The sequence below is a fragment of the Anomaloglossus baeobatrachus genome, chromosome 12, assembly GCF_048569485.1.
Source record: "Anomaloglossus baeobatrachus isolate aAnoBae1 chromosome 12, aAnoBae1.hap1, whole genome shotgun sequence".
Taxonomy (NCBI): Eukaryota; Metazoa; Chordata; class Amphibia; order Anura; family Aromobatidae; genus Anomaloglossus; species Anomaloglossus baeobatrachus.
In genome coordinates this window covers 41,693,824-41,714,216 of record NC_134364.1, presented here as the reverse complement: position 1 = coordinate 41,714,216, position 20,393 = coordinate 41,693,824, and the positions used below count along the sequence as shown (strand labels likewise).

Below are 20,393 nucleotides of genomic sequence, written 5' to 3'. Positions count from 1 at the left end.
TCAGCTCTCGTCCTCCGACTCGTTTCTTCAGAACATCTCCGCCCCCCGAGCGAGCCGATGCTCTTTTTCAGGCGGTGAACACTCTGAAGGCAGAAGGAGTGGTGATCCCTGTTCCCCTTCAAGAATGTGGTCGCGGTTTTTACTCCAACTTGTTTGTGGTGCCAAAAAAGGACGGATTATTCCGTTCCGTTCTGGACCTCAAACTGCTCAACAGACACGTGAAAACCAGACGGTTCCGGATGGAATCTCTCCTCTCCGTCATCGCCTCGATGTCCCAAGGAGACTTCCTAGCATCAATCGACATCAGGGATGCTTATCTCCACGTGCCGATTGCACCAGAGCATCAGCGCTTCCTGCGTTTCGCCATCGGAGACGAACACCTTCAGTTCGTGGCACTGCCTTTCGGCCTGGCGACAGCCCCACGGGTCTTCACCAAGGTCATGGCAACAGTGGTGGCAGTCCTACACTCTCAGGGACACTCGGTGATCCCTTACTTAGACGATCTTCTAGTCAAGGCACCCTCCCGGGTGGCATGCCAACACAGCCTGAACACTGCTCTGGAGACTCTCCAGAGGTTCGGGTGGATCATCAAATTCCCAAAGTCAAAATTGACACCAACACAATCGCTAACTTACCTCGGGATGGAGTTTCATACTCTCTCAGCGATAGTGAAGCTACCGCTGGACAAACAGCGTTCACTACAGACAGGGGTGCAATCTCTCCTTCGAGCCCAGTCACACCCCTGAGGCGCCTCATGCACTTCCTAGGGAAGATGGTGGCAGCAATGGAGGCAGTTCCATTTGCGCAGTTTCATCTGCGTCCACTCCAATGGGACATTCTCCGCTAATGGGACAGGAGGTCGACGTCCCTCGACAGGAACATCTCCCTTTCTCGGGCAGCCAAAGCCTCTCTTCAGTGGTGGCTTCTTCCCACTTCTTTGTCGAAGGGAAAATCCTTCCTGCCCCCATCCTGGGCTGTGGTCACGACGGACGCGAGTCTGTCAGGGTGGGGAGCGGTCTTCCTCCACCACAGGGCTCAGGGAACCTGGACTCCGGCAGAGTCCTCCCTGCAGATCAATGTTCTGGAAATAAGGGCAGTGTATCTAGCCCTAAAGGCGTTCCAGCGGTGGCTGGAGGGCAGGCAGATCCGAATTCAGTCGGACAACGCCACGGCGGTGACGTACATCAACCACCAAGGCGGCACACGCAGTCGTCAAGCCTTCCAAGAAGTTCGGCGGATCCTGCTGTGGGTGGAAGCCACAGCCTCCACCATCTCCGCAGTTCACATCCCGGGCGTAGAAAACTGGGAAGCAGACTTTCTCAGTCGCCAGGGCATGGACGCAGGGGAATGGTCTCTTCACCCGGACGTGTTTCAAGAGATCTGCTGCCGCTGGGGAACGCCGGACGTCGACCTAATGACGTCCCGGCACAACAACAAAGTCCCGGCATTCATGGCACGGTCTCAAGATCACAGAGCTCTGGCGGCAGACGCATTAGTTCAGGATTGGTCGCAGTTTCGACTGCCTTATGTCTTTCCTCCTCTGGCACTGCTGCCCAGAGTGTTACGCAAGATCAGGTCCGACTGCCGCCGCGCCATCCTCATCGCCCCAGACTGGCCGAGGAGGTCGTGGTACCCGGATCTGTGGCATCTCACGGTGGGTCAACCGTGGGCACTACCAGACCGACCAGACTTGCTGTCTCAAGGGCCATTTTTCCATCTGAATTCTGCGGCCCTCAACCTGACTGTGTGGCCATTGAGTCCTGGATCCTAGCGTCCTCAGGGTTATCTCAAGAGGTCATTGCCACTATGAGACAGGCCAGGAAACCGACGTCCGCCAAGATCTACCACAGGACGTGGAGGATCTTCTTATCCTGGTGCTCTGATCAGGGTTTTACTCCCTGGCCGTTTGCCTTGCCCACTTTTCTGTCTTTCCTTCAATCCAGAATGGACAAGGGTTTGTCTCTCGGCTCTCTCAAGGGACAAGTATCGGCGCTTTCCGTGTTTTTTCAAAAGCGTCTAGCCAGGCTTCCGCAGGTACGCACGTTCCTGCAGGGGGTTTGCCACATAGTCCCACCTTACAAGCGTCCGCTAGAACCCTGGGATCTTAACAGGGTGCTAACAGCTCTTCAGAAACCACCTTTCGAGCCGATGAGGGATGTTTCTCTTTCACGCCTTTCGCAGAAGGTGGTCTTCCTAGTGGCAGTCACGTCACTTCGGAGAGTGTCTGAGCTAGCAGCGCTGTCATGCAAAGCCCCCTTCCTGGTGTTTCACCAGGATAAGGTGGTTCTGCGTCCGGTCCCGGAATTTCTCCCTAAGGTGGTATCCCCTTTTCATCTCAATCAGGATATCTCCTTACCTTCTTTTTGTCCTAATCCAGTTCACCAATGTGAAAAGGATTTGCACTTGTTAGATCTCGTGAGAGCACTCAGACTCTACATTTCTCGCACGGCGCCCCTGCGCCGTTCTGATGCGCTCTTTGTCCTTGTCGCTGGCCAGCGTAAGGGGTCGCAGGCTTCCAAGTCATCCCTGGCTCGGTGGATCAAGGAACCGATTCTTGAAGCCTACCGTTCGTCTGGACTTCCGGTTCCTACAGGGCTGAAAGCCCATTCTACCAGAGCCGTAGGTGCGTCCTGGGCATTGCGGCACCAGGCTACGGCTCAGCAGGTGTGTCAGGCGGCTACCTTGTCGAGTCTGCACACTTTCACGAAACACTATCAGGTGCATGCCTATGCTTCGGCAGATGCCAGCCTAGGTAGGCGAGTCCTTCAGGCAGCGGTTGCCCACCTGTAAGAGGGGGCCGTTTTTACGGCTCTTTTTATCGAGGTATTCTTTTACCCACCCAGGGACTGCTTTTGGACGTCCCAATTGTCTGGGTCTCCCAATGGAGCGACAAAGAAGAAGGGAATTTTGTTTACTTACCGTAAATTCCTTTTCTTCTAGCTCCTATTGGGAGACCCAGCACCCGCCCCTGTTCCCTTCGGGCTGTTGTTCTTTTGTGTACACATGTTGTTCATGTTGAATTGTTCTTTGGTTCATGGTTTCAGTTCTCCGAACATCCTTCGGATTGAGTTTACCTTAGACCAATTTATAAGTTTCCTCCTTCCTGCTTTGGCACCAGAACTGATGGGCCCGTGATGCACGGGAGGGTGTATAAGCAGAGGGGAGGGGTTACACTTTTTAAAGTGTAATACTTTGTGTGGCCTCCGGAGGCAGAAGCTATACACCCAATTGTCTGGGTCTCCCAATAGGAGCTAGAAGAAAAGGAATTTACGGTAAGTAAACAAAATTCCCTTCTTTGTCCGGCTCCTGTTCATCGCTTTGAAAAAGCGCTGCATACTCTGGATCTGGTGCGTGCTCTCCGGATCTATCTGTCTCGCACCGCTGCTCTTAGGCGGTGCACTTCTCTTTTTGTGCTAACCACAGGGCGGCGCAAGGGCCTCTCTGCTTCTAAACCGACCTTAGCCCGTTGGATTAGGTCGACCATTTCGGACGCCTACCAGAGTACTCAGGTGCCTCCCCCGCCGGGGATCAAGGCACATTCGACCAGAGCTGTCGGTGCCTCTTGGACTTTCAGGCACCAGGCTACGGCTCAACAAGTCTGTCAGGCTGCCACTTGGACTAGCCTGCATACCTTTTCAAAGCACTACCAAGTGCATGCTCATGCTTCGACAGATGCGAGCTTGGGCAGACGCATCCTTCAGGCGGCTGTCGCCCACTTGTGAAGTTAGGTTCTGCCTACTTCTTAGTTTTTCTGTTTATTTCCCACTCAGGGACAGCTTTGAGACGTCCCATGGTCTGGGTCTCCCAAAGGAACAATAAAGAAAAAGAGAATTTTGTTACTTACCGTAAATTATTTTTCTTATAGTTCCGTATTGGGAGACCCAGCTCCCTCCCTGTTGCCTGTTGGCAATTTCTTGTTCCGCGTGTTATCACCGGCTGTTGTTGTAGTCAGAGGTTCCGGTTGTTCCGGTTCTTGCTCTGTTTTACTTGTGGGTGGCTATTCTCCTTCAGCTTTTGCACTAAACTGGCTGAGTCTGCTCATCAGGGGGTGTATAAGCTCAGAGGGAGGAGCTACACTTTTAAGTGTAGTACTTAGTGTGTCCTCCGGAGGCAGAAGCTAAACACCATGGTCTGGGTCTCCCAATACGGAACTATAAGAAAAAGAATTTACAGTAAGTAAACAAAATTCTTTTTTTTTTTTTTTTAATGACAACCTGACTTAGGTATGTGTGTTACTACTCTTTTGAGAGCTGTTTCTCTGCACTCTGCAGCCCGTAATGACGTGATTAGGACGGGCACAGCTTGCAGTGTACCTGGGACTTCTTCATGGAGTACACCTTTTTATTGATGCAGATTGTCTATAAACTTCTTCTTTTTCTCTCCTGCATTGTACACCACATAGAGATGTTTTTTCTTTCTCCAGGTTTCACTTCTGTTTCTATCAACTCTGCATTCAGTGTCCTTCCAGCCAGAAACTGATAACCGCTCTAATTTTCCAAGTGATCGCTCATTTCATATCTTTAAGAAGCAGAGGTAATTTATTTTTATTGCACTTTAAAAATTAGTGATGTTGCTTTCGCTGCTGGAGAGCTTTTCCTTTTTTGAGGGTCATTTATTTTCCCTCTGTGTTTTCTGAAAACTCTTGAAGCAGAGCATCTCTTGTCTCGTTGCTATAGTTATTAATAATTGTATTTTTGTTTTATATTTTAGGGATATTTTCTATGAGCTCCTACGGGAGTGGGAAGATTGCCATGAAAAGGCAGACTGGGACTTTGAGTATGGTCTAGGCAATAAGATAAGGTATAATAAGCTGATATCTAGTTTGCGATCTGGTCTTATCTGAGGCTTGAGCAGTTTTGTCTTTGTCTAACATATCAGAGATGACCTCCATTACAAGTAGTAGATGGCATCTTAGTAGATGGCATCAACCTCTTAAAGGTTTTCAAAAGAATTCTGATAGCAAAAAGACTATAGACGGTTCTTTTGTTAAGCACCTACTGTACATGCCGTGTTCATGGTTGAGGTTAATTTGGCCGTGGCACAGGTTGCACTGTGTGCCGCAGCATAGTGTAAGCGCATGGGACATCATCGCAAATTTTTAGGTACGGGGACCATCAAAATTGTAATGATATACAGAGATCTTTGGCCTTATGACCTGTGTCGAGGCTAGAGTTGCCATGACTCCAGACTAAATGTATTTTTTTTTTGCATTATCAGATTTTTATACATCTATTTAAAGGATATGAACCCCATATATATTTAATGTTGAACTTAGTGGCATGTGTTACTGTCACATTTTTGCAACAAGATTGCAGTAAACATTTTGCAGCCACTACTTACCACAGTACATAGACTACACACTGAGTTAAAAGGGATTGTCTGGTGAGATCAAAACCAGCTCCTTACAATACAGTGTTGTGCCAAATTTAATATAAATAAATCTACATACTAGCGGCTTGGAGGAAGCAGCACACAAAGGTACAACAGTGATATAACGCTATGTATACAGAATGGTAAGTATTCAGGGTGGTCTTGACATGTACAATGAAGAACTAACACAAAACTGGTTCTTTGAGGTTGGGGAAAATATGGACAAATGTCTATTCACATTGTTACTACAGGGATCAATATGTAAGAAGACCAAATCATTTTTTTCACACCGGTGAAAACAAGTTATCATTATCAGGTGATAACTTGTTGATCGGTGTGGCTCTGACCACTGGGACCCTGATGATCAGCAGAAACATGCACTTTATGTTAAGTTGATAAAAAGAGATATCCGGTACTCACCGTAAAATCCCTGTTCCAGAGCCTTCATTTCGGAGCATAGGAAAAACATGGGTGTACTCGGTGGTGTGATGCTCCTGGAGGAACTTTTCTGGCTTGCACCCCCCCCCTACTTTTTTTTTCTTATTACCCCCTTGCCCCAGGGCTCCCTTCTGCCCCTTTATTCCCCTTTGCCCTCTTATCTTTCTTGGTTTCGCTTCCTCTTTTTCTGCTTTTCTTTCTATTCTCTTTATAGTAAGTTGATTTTTAAAGGTTTAAAAATGGGCCAGACCCAAATGGTTGTGAGGTTGGGATCTTTTTATGGGTACTTATTGACCGGGTACTTGCTAGTGGTATGTCTCTGATATACTCTAAGCAGCTTCAACACTGGGCCAACAAAGGCAGAAAAAAATGAAATGAATACGGTTTCCTCCAATGAAGGCTACGAAAAAGAGATTTTATTGCGAGTACCCAAAAATCTTCTCTTCTCTGTCTCTTCATTGGGGGAATCCATGTGACGTCCAAAAGCAGTCCCAAGAGGTGATACAAACATGGCAGATACAAATGGAACAGAGGCAATTCCCTCAGGTGGAGACCCGAGCAACTGTCTGGAGGGAGTGAGCTGTCACCCCCGAGTTGGGGTGCACTGTCCTTTGTCGATACACTTCCAGAATGAAAGAGCGCAAGTAGCAAGTAATAGTAGACTTAGCAAGCAATAGTAGACTTAGCGAGCAATAGTAGACTTAGCAAGCAATAGTAGACTTAGCGAGCAATAGTAGACTTAGCGAGCAATAGTAGACTTAGCGAGCAATAGTAGACTTAGCGAGCAATAGTAGACTTAGCGAGCAATAGTAGACTTAGCGAGCAATAGTAGACTTAGCGGGGGAAGACTTCAACGATCATCCTTTGGGATGGCACAGTCTTTGAATGTCTTGAAGAGATTGTGAGTGATAGTTAGAGACACATTGCTCTGACCAGGTTCAACTTGTGCAAGAACCGCTCAGGTTGAGAGAGGACAGCATGAGGAAAGAATAATATCCTCATTAAGATGGAAGGCAAAACACCACTTTAGGTAGAAAATATGGGACCGGATGCAAGACCACTTTGTCCAGTAGAAGGACAAGAGAGAGCCGAAAGACATTCTTCTGCAAGAGCAGAAGTGGAGAAATATCCTGGATCGGTCGGAAGAGAGAGCATTGAAAGGTATTTAGCACCAGATTGAGGTCCCAAGTATACAATGGGGGTCGTTAGCGAGGCCCGTTGGTGCCTCCCTATGAGTAAAGGTCCTGATTTGTGGTCGGTATACTAATTTCTTAAAAAAGAACAGGCAGGGCTTAAACCTTTCTCTCGTGAGAACGGAGGACCAAACACTTCATTGCAAGTAGAGACTGGAAAGAAAAGGACTTGGGAGCCACATGGTTGTATTCACACCAGCAGAAAAAGGACTTCCAAGTTTGAAAGTAGATATGTGAAGTGGAGGATTTCCATGCTTCAATCATGGTCTGGATGACCTGATCGGAGAAGCCTGGGGCTTTTAAAACTGGTGGTTGGAGTAAAAGGGGTTAGAAAGACGCTCTGTCAGAGCCAGGGTCTGGGATACCTTGGACAAGTCAGTCTCAGACATGGAGAGAGCTATGGCTTATTCGGGGAGGGGTGCACGTTTATAGCACACAGTAAGGGGGGGAGCTCATGTGAGGTGTGGGGTGGCTGCAGTCATGGCAGGTAGCATTAGACTGGCCCAAGGAAAATTTGCTTTTGCAAGAGGAACATGTGAAATGTAGGACTATGGGGAACTGAGAAGGTCAGTGAGGGCAATCCTCTCTTGGGTTATGTTAGTGACAGAAATGGGTACCAGAAGGCAAGGGAAGCTACCAACGGAAGCAGTGTATCTGCCTGTAGTGATATGGAAGAGCCTTCCTAGTCCTGAAGACATCTGAAAGCTTGATGGCAAGTCATCAAGAGAGGGGTATCTCAGGTGCTGAGAACTTGCAGCAAGACCGAGAAATTCTTCCTCTGTGGTACAATGGAGAGAAAATTGCGCTTTCCTGGGAAGAAGTGGCTAGAGCTAGGTAGCACGCAAAAAAGACAAGCGCAATCCTGATAGGCTGGAGGAATGGACAAAACGGATAGGCTGGAGGAAAGTGCAGGACCGATAGAGCACACAAGAGGCTGATTGGATGAAGAGGGGGTGTGGCTTGCTATGACCAGCTAGGCCATATAAAAGCCAGAGGTTAATTTAGTGGGGGAATCCGCTGGAGGAGTTTGAGGACTGTGGTGCTCCTTGCAATCCAGAATGGGGGATGCATCACATCAGGAGAAAACTGACTGAGAGCCCCCACTGCCTGATTGGAGACCCAGTCAGAGAAGGGTATTTACACTATGCAATGACCACTGAGCATGAGTACCTTATTTGTCATGACTGTGGCGGATTCTGACATCCATGAAACAACTTTACCTGGGACCTGGTATTTGTCTTCACTTTGTGCATGCGCCTCATTGTGGTGGGTGACTTTTCACAAGACACTGGCAAGAACAGTCTGCCTGGTCACCTGAACGCGACTGTGACTGTTGCCGACTTTTCTGAGTGATCAGCTGATCGTCAGGCGGCGCCAGCTGATCGCTCAGAAAAGCCAGGCGATCAGCTGATTGCTCACAAAAGCTGGCGCCCGGGTGATCAGCTGATTGCTCCCAAAAGCTGGCGCCCGGGTGATCAGCTGATTGCTCACAAAAGCTGGCGCCCGGGTGATCAGCTGATTGCTCACAAAAGCTGGCGCCCGGGTGATCAGCTGATTGCTCACAAAAGCTGGCGCCCGGGTGATCAGCTGATTGCTCACAAATGCCAGCGCCTGGGTGTTCCGGCTGCTGGAACTGCATTTATAGTGGATCATGTTTTTTTAATGTGTGCATGCTCACGATCCGCCGCACAAAAAAAAATTACATTCAGCGTTGCTTCCGCCTGACGGTCAGTCAGTAAACGACTGTCAGGCGGCGGATGCAACGTATGCACATCAGTCACAATCCGTCGCTAATAGAAGTCTATGGGGAAAAAACGGATTCCTGCAAAATATTTTGCAGGATACCATGATTCCTAAAGACGACGGATTGTGACTGATGCAAAATAACGGAAGTGAGAACATATCCTTAGTAGCAGCCTCCTAGTGGCAGCAGTCTACAGCCATGGTTTTCTGTGTTCCCTAATGAAGCGACAGTTAAAATACCCCATTCTTCCAATCTGTGCTGATCCCTGCAACCAAACCCCTACCAATGCCTAAAATAAACTTCAGCCTTTCTGACAGGGTCTGTAGCCCTCAATCCTCCACTTTTGAACCATGATCTTGGCTTATAAATGACCAAATCAAGGTGCACCGTTATCAAAGCAGCGTTATTTTCTAATATCATGGTGCTCGGTGATAATATTCAACAATGACAATACTGTCTGTGTTCAGATTTTAAAATTTCCATAGAAATGTCTAAAATATTTTGTCCTATGTTTACAGTTTCATAACTTTTGTGTTTTTTCCCCCATTTCTATTATTGCTAATCTGACAAAACATTGCCTTTTTTTTCCTCCAAGGGCTATGATGATTAACCTCTCTGTAGCCGGTAATCACAGTCATTTTGCAAGACTCTTTCAGAGGCAGCTTGTTCAGGTATAGTGCATTTTGCTGCAGCTTTCAACTTGTACAATGTGAGAGAAATGCTTGTCTTGTGTCAATGGCTCCTTTAGCAAACACCACGATAATAGCTAAAAACATTTAAATGCTATTCGCGTTGGAGGCAAAATTATGTTGCACCCGGTCAGAAGCAGTAGCTGCATGGAGGACATTATACAACTGTACTGAGCGGTGTAGTTTTGAAACAAAGCAGATTTCTCAGATAATGCATTACAATTTTTTTTTTTTTACATACTGTTAGGCTATGTGCCCACGGGATCCGCAGGTGTCCGCAGGTTTCCCGCAGCTGATCCCCGGAATCCGCAGCTATCCATTGCTGCAGGATTCCAGCAAAATATCTGCGGTAAGCCTGCGGACATACGTGCGACTTACCTGACCTGCGGAAGTCCTGGCCTCTATCTCCATAGTGGAGAGGCGGTATTTCTGCAGATATTTTCGCATGAATAATTTACATGCAGTTACATGTGGCCGCGGGACATCCGCAGCATGTTCCGCAGCCGCACATACCGCAGCATGGACACAGCACTCTCCATGTCCCATAGGATAAGTGAGTGTCTATTCTTGCTAAAACCTGCGGATTTATCTAGAAAATCCAGATAAATCTGCAGGTTTTCCGCGGCAAAATCCGCGGGTACATTGTCCCGTGGGCACATAGCCTAAGCCTATACTTTTTATGAAATACTTTGGAAGGACATTGACCATAGTCACTATATAAAGGGGATGTCACGGCTTGTGGCTAAAGTCTGCAGACTACTGAATCGTGTGCTGATCTCTCGTCAGAATTTGCCTTATTCCATATATTGTTTTCCAACGTTTGTACATATGCAAGCAATGGTTAGGACTACAGACACTATTTCAATCAAGAATTATGATTTTCTTTTTGAGATCTGATGTGCCAGTCATGGGACATCTAATGTGGAAAAAAACCCGAAAAACATTCAACAATATGGGGATTATCAGTGCACTTGGAAGAAGCAGACAATGTGCATTGACACTCCCACAGTGCCCTTGCAGTCTTGCTTATGGTTTCTACATCAGAGTACTCATGATTGGTGCATCAAATTTTGACAAAGAAGGTATCGTTTTGTGTTATTGAAACACCCGTGCAGCCATACACCTGCTTTACAGGTTGAAATTCATTAAGTTTTAGTTGCTTAAAGGGAATCTGTCAGCAGGTTTTTCCCATGTAATCTGAAGACCGCATGCTGCAAGGGTTGAAACCTAGAATTCAGGGATGCCCGTCTTGTCAAGGTACCAATCTGTTTGCTATGTTTGTTTAGGCAGCAGGACCTATCAACGCTCAGACTACAATGTCATGTGCACGCAGTCCAGCACACTCCTTCTAATTGACATCTCACTGTCAATGTATAAACTTGAGAGCCTGGTGTGGGCGGGGGAAGCTCTCTCAGCTCTGCTACATGGCTAAATCTAAAAAGTCTGATTGTGTCAGAACAGCTGCAGCCAGTAATCTAAGTGATACATCGTTAGATTCAGGATCTTTTTGTCTATATCATGCTGCTCTCATATGAGGTAGCAAAAACACTGACAGATTTCCTTTTTAAGAAGTCCATTAAAGTTTTTTTTCGTTTTTTTTTTTTTATTTTTTTTTATGTATAATTTCTGTTCAGATGTGTAAGGGACCCACTGGAGGAATGGGAGGTGTTGGCAGTGGTGACAATCCAGACCAAGATGTACTCAACATGCTTGGGTCAGATAACCTTAACAGGCTGAAGCGTCTACAGGAGAGATTTGTGGCTCCTCAGAGTGTTGGTGGCCCTTGTCCTCCTCCATCTTTTCCTGGGTACCAGGAGTTTTTCAGAGACTTCATTCTTAGTGCTGGAAGGTGAGTGTTGCCAATAGGTTTCATGTCAAGAAGAGATGTGTAAGTGATTGGGAATAGTCATCCTTCATAAGCTTGCTCCTGTAGACGTGTGCTTTCTTTACGGCTATTTTTATTAAATAACTTTGATGTGGAAAAATTGCAATTGAAAGAAAGTTAATGTGAAAATGTATGTAAGTATATATGCATCATATATGTGGTTTATAATGGAAATTGTCGTGGGATCTTTGCTGGAATTTCTTCTTTATATTAGTTGGCTCTTGAACTTCCATGTTTCAGGGTGCACTGTTGTGGGTTAATACTTTCTCCTATTCAAGAGGCACAAATCAGATTAGAAACTTATTTTTATAGTAATGCTGCATGGGAAAAAATATGCAAAAGTAGCTCACCTGTTAAAACACTGACGTATGTGATAACAGTGAATTGTTCAGACTGCAACGTAAACCTGCGCACTTGACCGAGCCTGTATATCTCAGTGCGATGCCGTCGGAGAAAAAGGATGACTTAAAACTCCTGAGCAGTGTGGTCTTAGATGTCACTTTTTGACCATTGTTTATTTTTTGCTTTCTTTATCGTTCCTATGGGAGACCCAGACATTGGGTGTATAGCTTCTGCCTCCGGAGGACACACAAAGTACTACACTCAAAAGTGTAGCTCCTCCCTCTGAGCATATACACCCCCTGGATAACCAGATCTAGCCAGTTCATTGCTTTGTGTTCAGGAGGCATACATCCACACATGCATTCTCATCTGATTTGTTTGACTTTTGGAAAGAGTTTGAAGAAAAGCGGGTCCATGTCTGGACTCCCGGCATGTCCCTTCTCACCCCACTGTGTCGGCGGTGTTGTTAAGGTTGATTCCAAGGCTGGAGCCTTACATGCCGCGCTCCTTCACCATCCCTCGGGCTCTGGCTTGAAGTGGGAGCCAGCACAGTTCTCCATGCTTGGCAGGAGGCCGGTCTCCATCCGCAGCCCTTCAGGATCCTGCTGGACGGAGCACTCATCCCCAGGGACTTGGAACCCTGCGTCTCAGCAAGCTAAGTACCTGAGATGTTTATATTCAGGGGGTTCCGGTACTTTATTATGGTGGGAGAGTGTGCTGTGTAACTTTTGTGACATTTCCGGCCGGTTCTCTGGCTGTCGCCTGAGAACCGCGCCGATGGTGCCTGTGCGCCAGCCGCATCGCTTAAATTTAGGCCCCGGCTTCGCCGGAGGCCTACTTTCAATTTCACTGCCCTCGCATGTCAATCATGCAGAGGGACAGTGCGGCTCCGCCCAGCGGCCGTTCGGCACAGGGGAGGGACACTCCTCTCTGAGAACATGTCCCCTCCCCTGTAAATTTCCTTGGCCCTCCAGATCCCGCTCTCAGAGCAGGTCCCGCCCCCTCTCCTCGCTCCGGCGCCATTTTCTCAGCGTTTTTCTCTGGATCAGCGCTGGCTGCAGCATCCCTGCTAAGCTGCTTGGGGGTCCGGGCTGTGGGATCTGGAGGGCACACAAACGGTCTGGTAAGCCACAACCTCTGGTTGTGGACCTTCTTATATACTCTCTGGGGGTCATTCTGGCTCAGAGCCCCCACTTCAGCAGCATGTCTCACACGAGGAGCAAGGCTGCAAGGCTGTACTCAATATGCACTGCATGTAAGCTCGTGCTGCCTGAACCGAGCACATATCCACATTGTGATGTCTGCTCTAACCTGACAATGCCTCAGCCTGGAATCGCACCCACAGTGGTCCCTCCGGCTGCTCAGGCTCCGGTGGCTGAACCCCCGGCTTGGGTAGAATCCTTCTCTAGGTTAATCTCCCAGTCTTTTGCCGACTCCATGGGACAGCTGTCCCGGACTTTGCTGAACATGCATCAGCCCCCTTCACAGGGTGCCTCTGCTGCTAGGGCTCTCTCAGCGGAGCTCACAGAGGATTCTTCATCTGGTCCCAGACCCCGTCCTCCTAAAAGGAGACGCAGGGCCCCCTCTCCTTCCTCGTCCCGCGGCTCTGATTCAAGAGCTGACTCGCAGGACGAGGAGGATGCCTTTACTGGGGGCTCGGAGGCTACCTCCATGTGCCCCATTGATCTGTCCGAAAGTGACTCAGATGTTAGTGATTTGATTGCGTCCATTAATTCTATACTGGACCTCAATCCGCCAGTATCAGAGGAGCAACCCTCTCTGGCAGAAAAGCACCAGTTTACCTTGCCTAAGAGGACAAGGAGTGTGTTCTTTAACCACTCCAGTTTTCAGGCCACTGTGACCAAGCCTAGGGCCTGTCCTGATGTCCTGACAAACGCTTCCCAAAGCGTGGTTCTGATGACCGTTTTCCCTTTCCACCTGAGGTGGTCAAGGAGTGGTCTCACTCCCCAAAGGTAGACCCTCCGGTGTCTAGACTCTCAGCTCGGACCGTTGTATCAGTGGCTGATGGCACCTCTCTTAAGGATTCCACTGACCGCCAGGTTGACCTTCTGGCCAAATCTGTGTATGAGGCGGCTGGGGCCTCGTTCTCCCCATCTTTTGCAGCAGTGTGGGCTCTCAAAGCCATCTCTGCTTCTCTAGAGGAGATGCATTCCCTCACCAGGGAATCTATGCCCGAAATGGTTGCCTTAACTTCCCAAGCTTAAGCTTTTTCATCCTATGCCATGTCTGCCATGCTGGAGGCTTCTCACCGCACTGCGGTGGCTTCGGCTAATTCCCTCGCTATCCGCAGGATCTTGTGGCTTCGAGAGTGGAAGGCAGATGCTTCTTCAAAGAAGTACCTTGCTGGGCTCCCTTTTGCTGGATCCAGGCTATTCGGTGAACAACTGGATGAAATTATTAAGGAAGCTACTGGCGGGAAGAGTACTTCCATGCCACAAACTAAAACCAGGAAACCTGCCCAGGGTAGGAACCAGTCGAGGTTTCGTTCCTTTCGTTCCTCCAACTGGTCATCCTCTAAGCCCTCGGCCTCGTCCACTAACTCAGCCAAGGACCAAAAACCCAACTGGCGCACAAAGGCGCGTCCACAAAAGACCGCAGGAGCTGCTGCCACTAAGGCAGCCTCCTCTTGACTATCTGGCCGCGCCAGCAACGTCCTTAGTCGGTGGCAGGCTCTCCCACTTTGGCGACGTGTGGTTTCAACACGTCTCCGATCAGTGGGTGCGGGATATCATCTCCCACGGCTACAGGATAGAATTCTCTTCCAACCCGCCAAACAGATTTTTTGTCAACTCCCCCCTGCTCCAAGGCCGCCGCCTTCTCTCAGGCCGTGGCATCCTTGCAGGCCAACGGAGTAATTGTACCGGTTCCCGCCCGGGAACGGTTCAGAGGTTTCTACTCAAATCTCTTCCTAGTCCCCAAAAAGGACGGTTCCTTCCGGCCCATTCTGGATCTCAAGCTTCTCAACAAGCATGTTCAGGTGCGGCATTTTCGCATGGAGTCTCTGCGATCAGTCATTGCCTCAATGACTCAAGGAGATTTCCTGGCACCCATCGACATCAGAGATGCCTATCTGCATGTGCCAATTGCAGTTTCACACCAGCGTTGGCTACGTTTTGCAATCTGAGAGGAACATTTCCAATTCGTGGCTCTCCCCTTCGGGTTAGCCACGGCCCCTCGAGTATTCACCAAGGTCATGGCAGCAGTGGTTGCGGTTCTGCACCTCCAGGGGTTGGCAGTGATTCCTTACCTGGACGACCTTCTAGTCAAGGCTTCATCCAGCGCAGACTGTCAGCGGAGTGTATCGCTCACTCTCGCCACTCTAGCCCAATTCGGGTGGCTTGTCAATCTGCCCAAATCCACTCTGACTCCGACCCAGAGGCTCACGTACCTAGGGATGCAGTTCGAGACTCTGCCGGCACTTGTGAAGCTGCCCTTAGTCAAACAGCAGTCCCTCCATCTGGCGGTGCGCTCTCTGCTGAGGCCCCGCCGTCATTCCATCAGGCACCTGATGCAGGTGCTGGGTCAGATGGTGGCGTCAATGGAGGCTGTTCCCTTTGCCCAGTTCCATCTGCGTCCTCTGCAGCTGGACATTCTCCGCTGTTGGGACAAGCGGACTTCCTCCTTGCACAGGCTAGTGGCTCTGTCGCCACAGACCAGGGGCTCCCTTCAGTGGTGGCTTCGGCCCCTCTCTCTGTCTCAGGGACGCTCCTTCTTGGCCCCGTCCTGGGTGATCCTCACCACGGATGCCAGTCTATCCGGCTGGGGAGCGGTATGTCTCCACCACCGAGCACAGGGCACTTGGACTCCGTCCGAATCAGCCCTCTCGATCAATGTGCTGGAAACCAGAGCTGTGCTTCTAGCTCTCCTAGCCTTTCACCACCTTTTGGCGGGCAAGCACATCCGAGTCCAGTCAGACAACGCGACAGCGGTTGCCTACATCAATCACCAAGGCGGGACACGCAGCCGCCTGGCAATGTTGGAGGTTCAACGCATCCTTCAATGGACGGAGGACTCCCAAGTCCATTATATCCGCAGTCCACATCCCAGGCGTGGAAAACTGGGAAGCAGATTATCTCAGCCGTCAAACCGTGGACAGTGGCGAGTGGTCCCTGCATCCGGCAGTGTTTCAGTCAATCTGCCGCAAGTGGGGCACTCTGGAAGTGGATCTAATGGCATCCCGGCACAACAACAAGGTTCCGGTTTACGTGGCTCGCTCCCACGATCCTCAGGCTCTTGCAGCGGACGCTCTGGTTCAAGATTGGTCCCAGTTTCGTCTGTCCTACGTGTTTCCCCCTCTAGCTCTCTTGCCCAGAGTTCTGCGCAAGATCAGAATGGAGGGCCGTCGGGTCATCCTCATTGCTCCGGACTGGCCCAGGCGAGGTTAGTACCCAGACCTGCTCCATCTGTCCGTAGAGGTGCCGTGGCATCTCCCGGACCGTCCAGACCTTCTCTCGCAAGGTCCGTTTTTCCGCCAGAATTCTGCGGCTCTCAGATTGACGGCGTGGCTCTTGAGTCCTGGATCTTGACGGCTTCTGGTATTCCTCCTGAAGTCATCTCCACTATGACTCTGGCTCGGAAGTCTTCCTCGGCCAAAATCTATCACAGGACCTGGAGAATTTTCCTGTCCTGGTGTCGCTCTTCCGGCCATGCTCCTTGGCCTTTTTCCTTGCCGACCCTTCTGTCCTTTCTACAGTCTGGTCTACAGCTAGGACTATCCCTCAATTCCCTCAAGGGACAAGTCTCGGCTCTATCAGTGCTGTTCCAGCGGCGTCTCGCCCGGCTGGGTCAGGTGCGCACCTTCATGCAGGGCGCGTCTCACATCATTCCGCCTTACCGGCGGCCCTTGGATTCCTGGGACCTCAATCTGGTCCTCACGGCCTTGCAGAAACCCCCCTTTGAGCCTCTTAGGGAGGTTTCTTTGTGTCGTCTTTCACAGAAAGTGGTCTTTCTAGTGGCCATAACTTCCCTCAGCAGAGTCTCTGATTTGGCTGCGCTCTCTTCGGAGTCACCTTTTTTGGTTTTTCATCAAGACAAGGTGGTTCTCCGTCCGACTCCGGATTTTCTCCCTAAGGTGGCTCTCCTTTCCACTTTAACCAGGACATTTCCCTGCCTTCCTTTTGTCCGGCTCCTGTTCATCGCTTTGAAAAAGCGTTGCATACTCTGGATCTGGTGCGGGCGCTCCGGATCTATGTGTCTCGCACCGCTGTTCTTAGGCGGTGCACCTCTCTTTTTGTGCTAACCACAGGTCGGCGTAAGGGCCTCTCTGCTTCTAAGCCGACCTTAGCTCGTTGGATTAGGTCGGCCATTTCCGATGCCTACCAGTGTACTCAGGTGCCTCCCCCGTCGGGGATCAAGGCACACTCGACCAGAGCTGTCGGTGCCTCTTGGGCTTTCAGGCACCAGGCTACGGCTCAGCAGGTCTGTCAGGCTGCCACTTGGTCTAGTCTGCATACCTTTTCAAAGCACTACCAAGTGCATGCTCATGCTTCGGCAGATGCGAGCTTGGGCAGACGCATCCTTCAGGCGGCTGTCGCCCATTTGTGAAGTTAGGCTCCGCCTCCTTCTCAGTTTTTCTGTTTATTCCCACCCATGGACTGCTTTGAGACGTCCCAATGTCTGGGTCTCCCATAGGAACGATAAAGAAAAAGAGAATTTTGTTTACTTACCGTAAATTCTTTTTCTTATAGTTCCGTATTGGGAGACCCAGCACCCTCCCTGTTGCCTGTTTGCAGTTTCTTGTTCCGCGTGTTATCACTGGCTGTTGTCGTAGACAGAGTCTCCGGTTGTTCCGGTTCTTGCTCTGTCTTTACTTGTGGGTGGCTATTCTCCTTCAGCTTTTGCACTAAACTTGCTAGATCTGGTTATCCAGGGGGTGTATATGCTCAGAGGGAGGAGCTACACTTTTTAGTGTAGTACTTTGTGTGTCCTCCGGAGGCAGAAGCTATACACCCAATGTCTGGGTCTCCCAATACGGAACTATAAGAAAAAGAATTTACGGTAAGTAAACAAAATTCTCTTTTTTGTAGCTTCCAGTTTAATCAGCACCTGATGGATATTTTATGCCAAGAAATACAAGAGCTGGATGCCATTTCCATTGTGGGACATGAGACAACCGATGAGGAGTCTGATATGGAAGAGCAGGTAATAACTCTACGCTGCTCCTCCTTCCAGAACTGCTGTTGATGATTGAGAGCAGCCTCTAAATGGTTAAACAGCAGTGATTGGAGCTCGCTCTGTTTGCTGAGGTTAGCCAGATCCTGATTGTACAACACAGACAGCATGTGCTGTGGGGGGGGGGGGGGGGGGGGTAGAACCAGCTACTGAGACTCTCTACATTTTCAGATCCCAGTACAAACATTATTTCCATTTGCACAAAAGAGTTAAGGCCCCTTTACACACTGCAACACCGGTTTTGTGACGTAATAGCGACCTCCCCAGCGACATTGCAGTGTGTGACACGCATCAGCTACCTGGCCCCGCTGTGAGGTCGCTGATCGCTACAAATCTTTCAGGACCATTCTTTGGTCCTTTGTTTCCCGCTGCGCAGCATGCATCGGTGTGTTTGACATAGTTACGACATCGTTAGCGACTTAGAACCCAACTCGTAGGCGTGCTATAGCGTTCCCTTTCCCGCCCCCATATCCCCGATTGGTGGTCGCTGTTGCGTTCTGATTGGGCGTATTGTATTGAAGCTGTATTGATGCTGTATAGATAAACCAGTGTGGAGTCGCCACACAGAGAACTCTACAGAGATCCGCTAAGCAACAGAAGCTCAGGAACAAAGGATACACAAGCGCGACTTTTGCCAATCTTTCCAAGCTCTGGGTCGCCAATAAGAACGCACTAGCGATCAACAATCGGAGCTGAGGGGGGCGTGTAAAAAGCACACCTAGGTGGCTTCAGCGCCCAACACCACGCCCCTAACATAGGTGTGAGTCGTCAAATAGCTGCTGTGTGACACATCCCCAACGACCAGTGAGGTCGTTCCGCAGGTCCGTATCGCTGCTGCATCGTTGGCCAGATCTGCCTGTTTGACAGCTCACCAGCGACTGTTAGAGACTTTAGGGAGGTCGCTATTAAGTCACAAAACCAGTGACGTTAAGCCCCCATACATATCAGACTTGTTTGTATTTCTATCTGTTTCTCGGAGTCTTGTTCTGTCTTTTACTGCTATTATTTGCTCCTGGTCCTCCCAAAGCCACAGAGAGAACAAAAAAATACTGGCTAGAATTAGTTTAATATGCAGATTCCTAAGGTTTTTAGGTTTGTTTGTTTTTTTTTACACAAATATATACTTTTAAGGTGTATTAAGTTAAAATGAATTATGTATTCTGTTTATTGTATATCTGATAGTAAAAAGGCAAGCGTGGTTACAAGAAGAATTCGTGATGTTGCAGTCTATTTAGTACAATTTCATTAATATCTGGTTATTTTATGACCGCCCTTTAGGATGAAAAAGTACGGTTTGCTTCAATTCTGCTCACCCTACGGCTTTTGGCAAAGTTTCTTGGATTTGTGACTTTTTTACCCTACAGAACCACAGAATTGCTTTCTAGTGAATTACAGGAATCTGCAGTTTCTTTACGGAATCGGGTAATATTTGAGGGTGTTTTGTTTTTTTTTTTGTTTTTTTTAGTTTTTTTTCATGTATAGAAACAGTGAGGATACAAAGTGTTGCTGGAACCTAGTTTCTATGGGTATATATATTTTCTTCTTTACAAACATCCCAGATTTATTACTATTGTCTTGGTTAGAAACCTAAACCATGCACAATGGTAAGTAAAAGGATTCTCTCTGGGTCACTAGTAAAGATCTGACTGCATTGTTTAACCCCTTCACGACCGCGGGCAGTAAAATTACGTCCTATTTTAACGTGACTTAACGACCAGGGACGTAATTTTACTGCCTAAAGTTCATTTGATTGCCGTGGCCATAGCAACGGCTTTCAAATGATGTCCCCTGCTGTTTCTTACAGCAGGGGACCTTTGCTTCACCCCAGGGGGGGGTGGCATAGCCACCCCCCATCGACGATCGATGTGATAGGCTGTTCAAATCTGAACCGCCAACCACATCGGTAAAAATAATGCCGGAAATAGTGCGATACTGTGAGATCCAGCTATGAGACGCTGTAGCAGGTACAGCAGATCATAGGTGGATCTCAAACATGCCGCCCCCAGCCCCTGCAGCACTGATTGGAGCGATCGTGCTATGACGCGCAATCGCTCCAATCAGTGTGCAGTGGGGCGGTTTGATTTGCTGGTGGCCGCCCTCCCCAGGCCTGTGCTGGTCTGGGGACCCTCCCCCAACATGTCTGCAGCGTGCAGCACTGGCTGGTACTAGTGGTACCATGCCACCGCTGCTGTCACGGAGCAGGAGCGGTGAGTATTGTGCTCACCTTGCAGCCCCTGCGCACTTCTGTGATTGCTCCTGCGCGCTCCCGTAATGGCCCCTGCCTGTGCCCCCCTGCGATCTGCTCCCCGACATCCCGATCTGCCCCCCCGACATCCCGATCTGCGCCCTTGACATCCCGATCTGCCCCCCCGACATCCCGATCTGCCCCTCCGACATCCCAATCTGCCGGCCTCCCCCGTGATCTCTATTCTGCAGCTCCTCCGGTATCTCCCACCTCCTTTGCTCTTGCCCTCTGCTGTCCCCCTCCCCCTCTGCTGTCCCCCTCCCCCTCTGCTGTCCCCCTCCCCCTCTGCTGTCCC

The 20,393-nt window shown here is 49.3% G+C and overlaps 1 protein-coding gene across 1 annotated transcript in view; it reads left to right on the top strand.

The window, feature by feature from the left end:
* The window catches only part of CDAN1 (codanin 1), a 207,687-nt gene that overhangs the window by 74,555 nt on the left and 112,739 nt on the right, over positions 1–20,393 (top strand). Inside the window, exons 8-13 of the mRNA XM_075330481.1 lie at positions 4,424–4,533; positions 4,711–4,800; positions 9,341–9,416; positions 11,069–11,283; positions 17,709–17,823; positions 19,132–19,275. Coding sequence (XP_075186596.1) covers positions 4,424–4,533; positions 4,711–4,800; positions 9,341–9,416; positions 11,069–11,283; positions 17,709–17,823; positions 19,132–19,275 — 750 coding nt within the window. The remainder of the gene's footprint in view (positions 1–4,423; positions 4,534–4,710; positions 4,801–9,340; positions 9,417–11,068; positions 11,284–17,708; positions 17,824–19,131; positions 19,276–20,393) is intronic.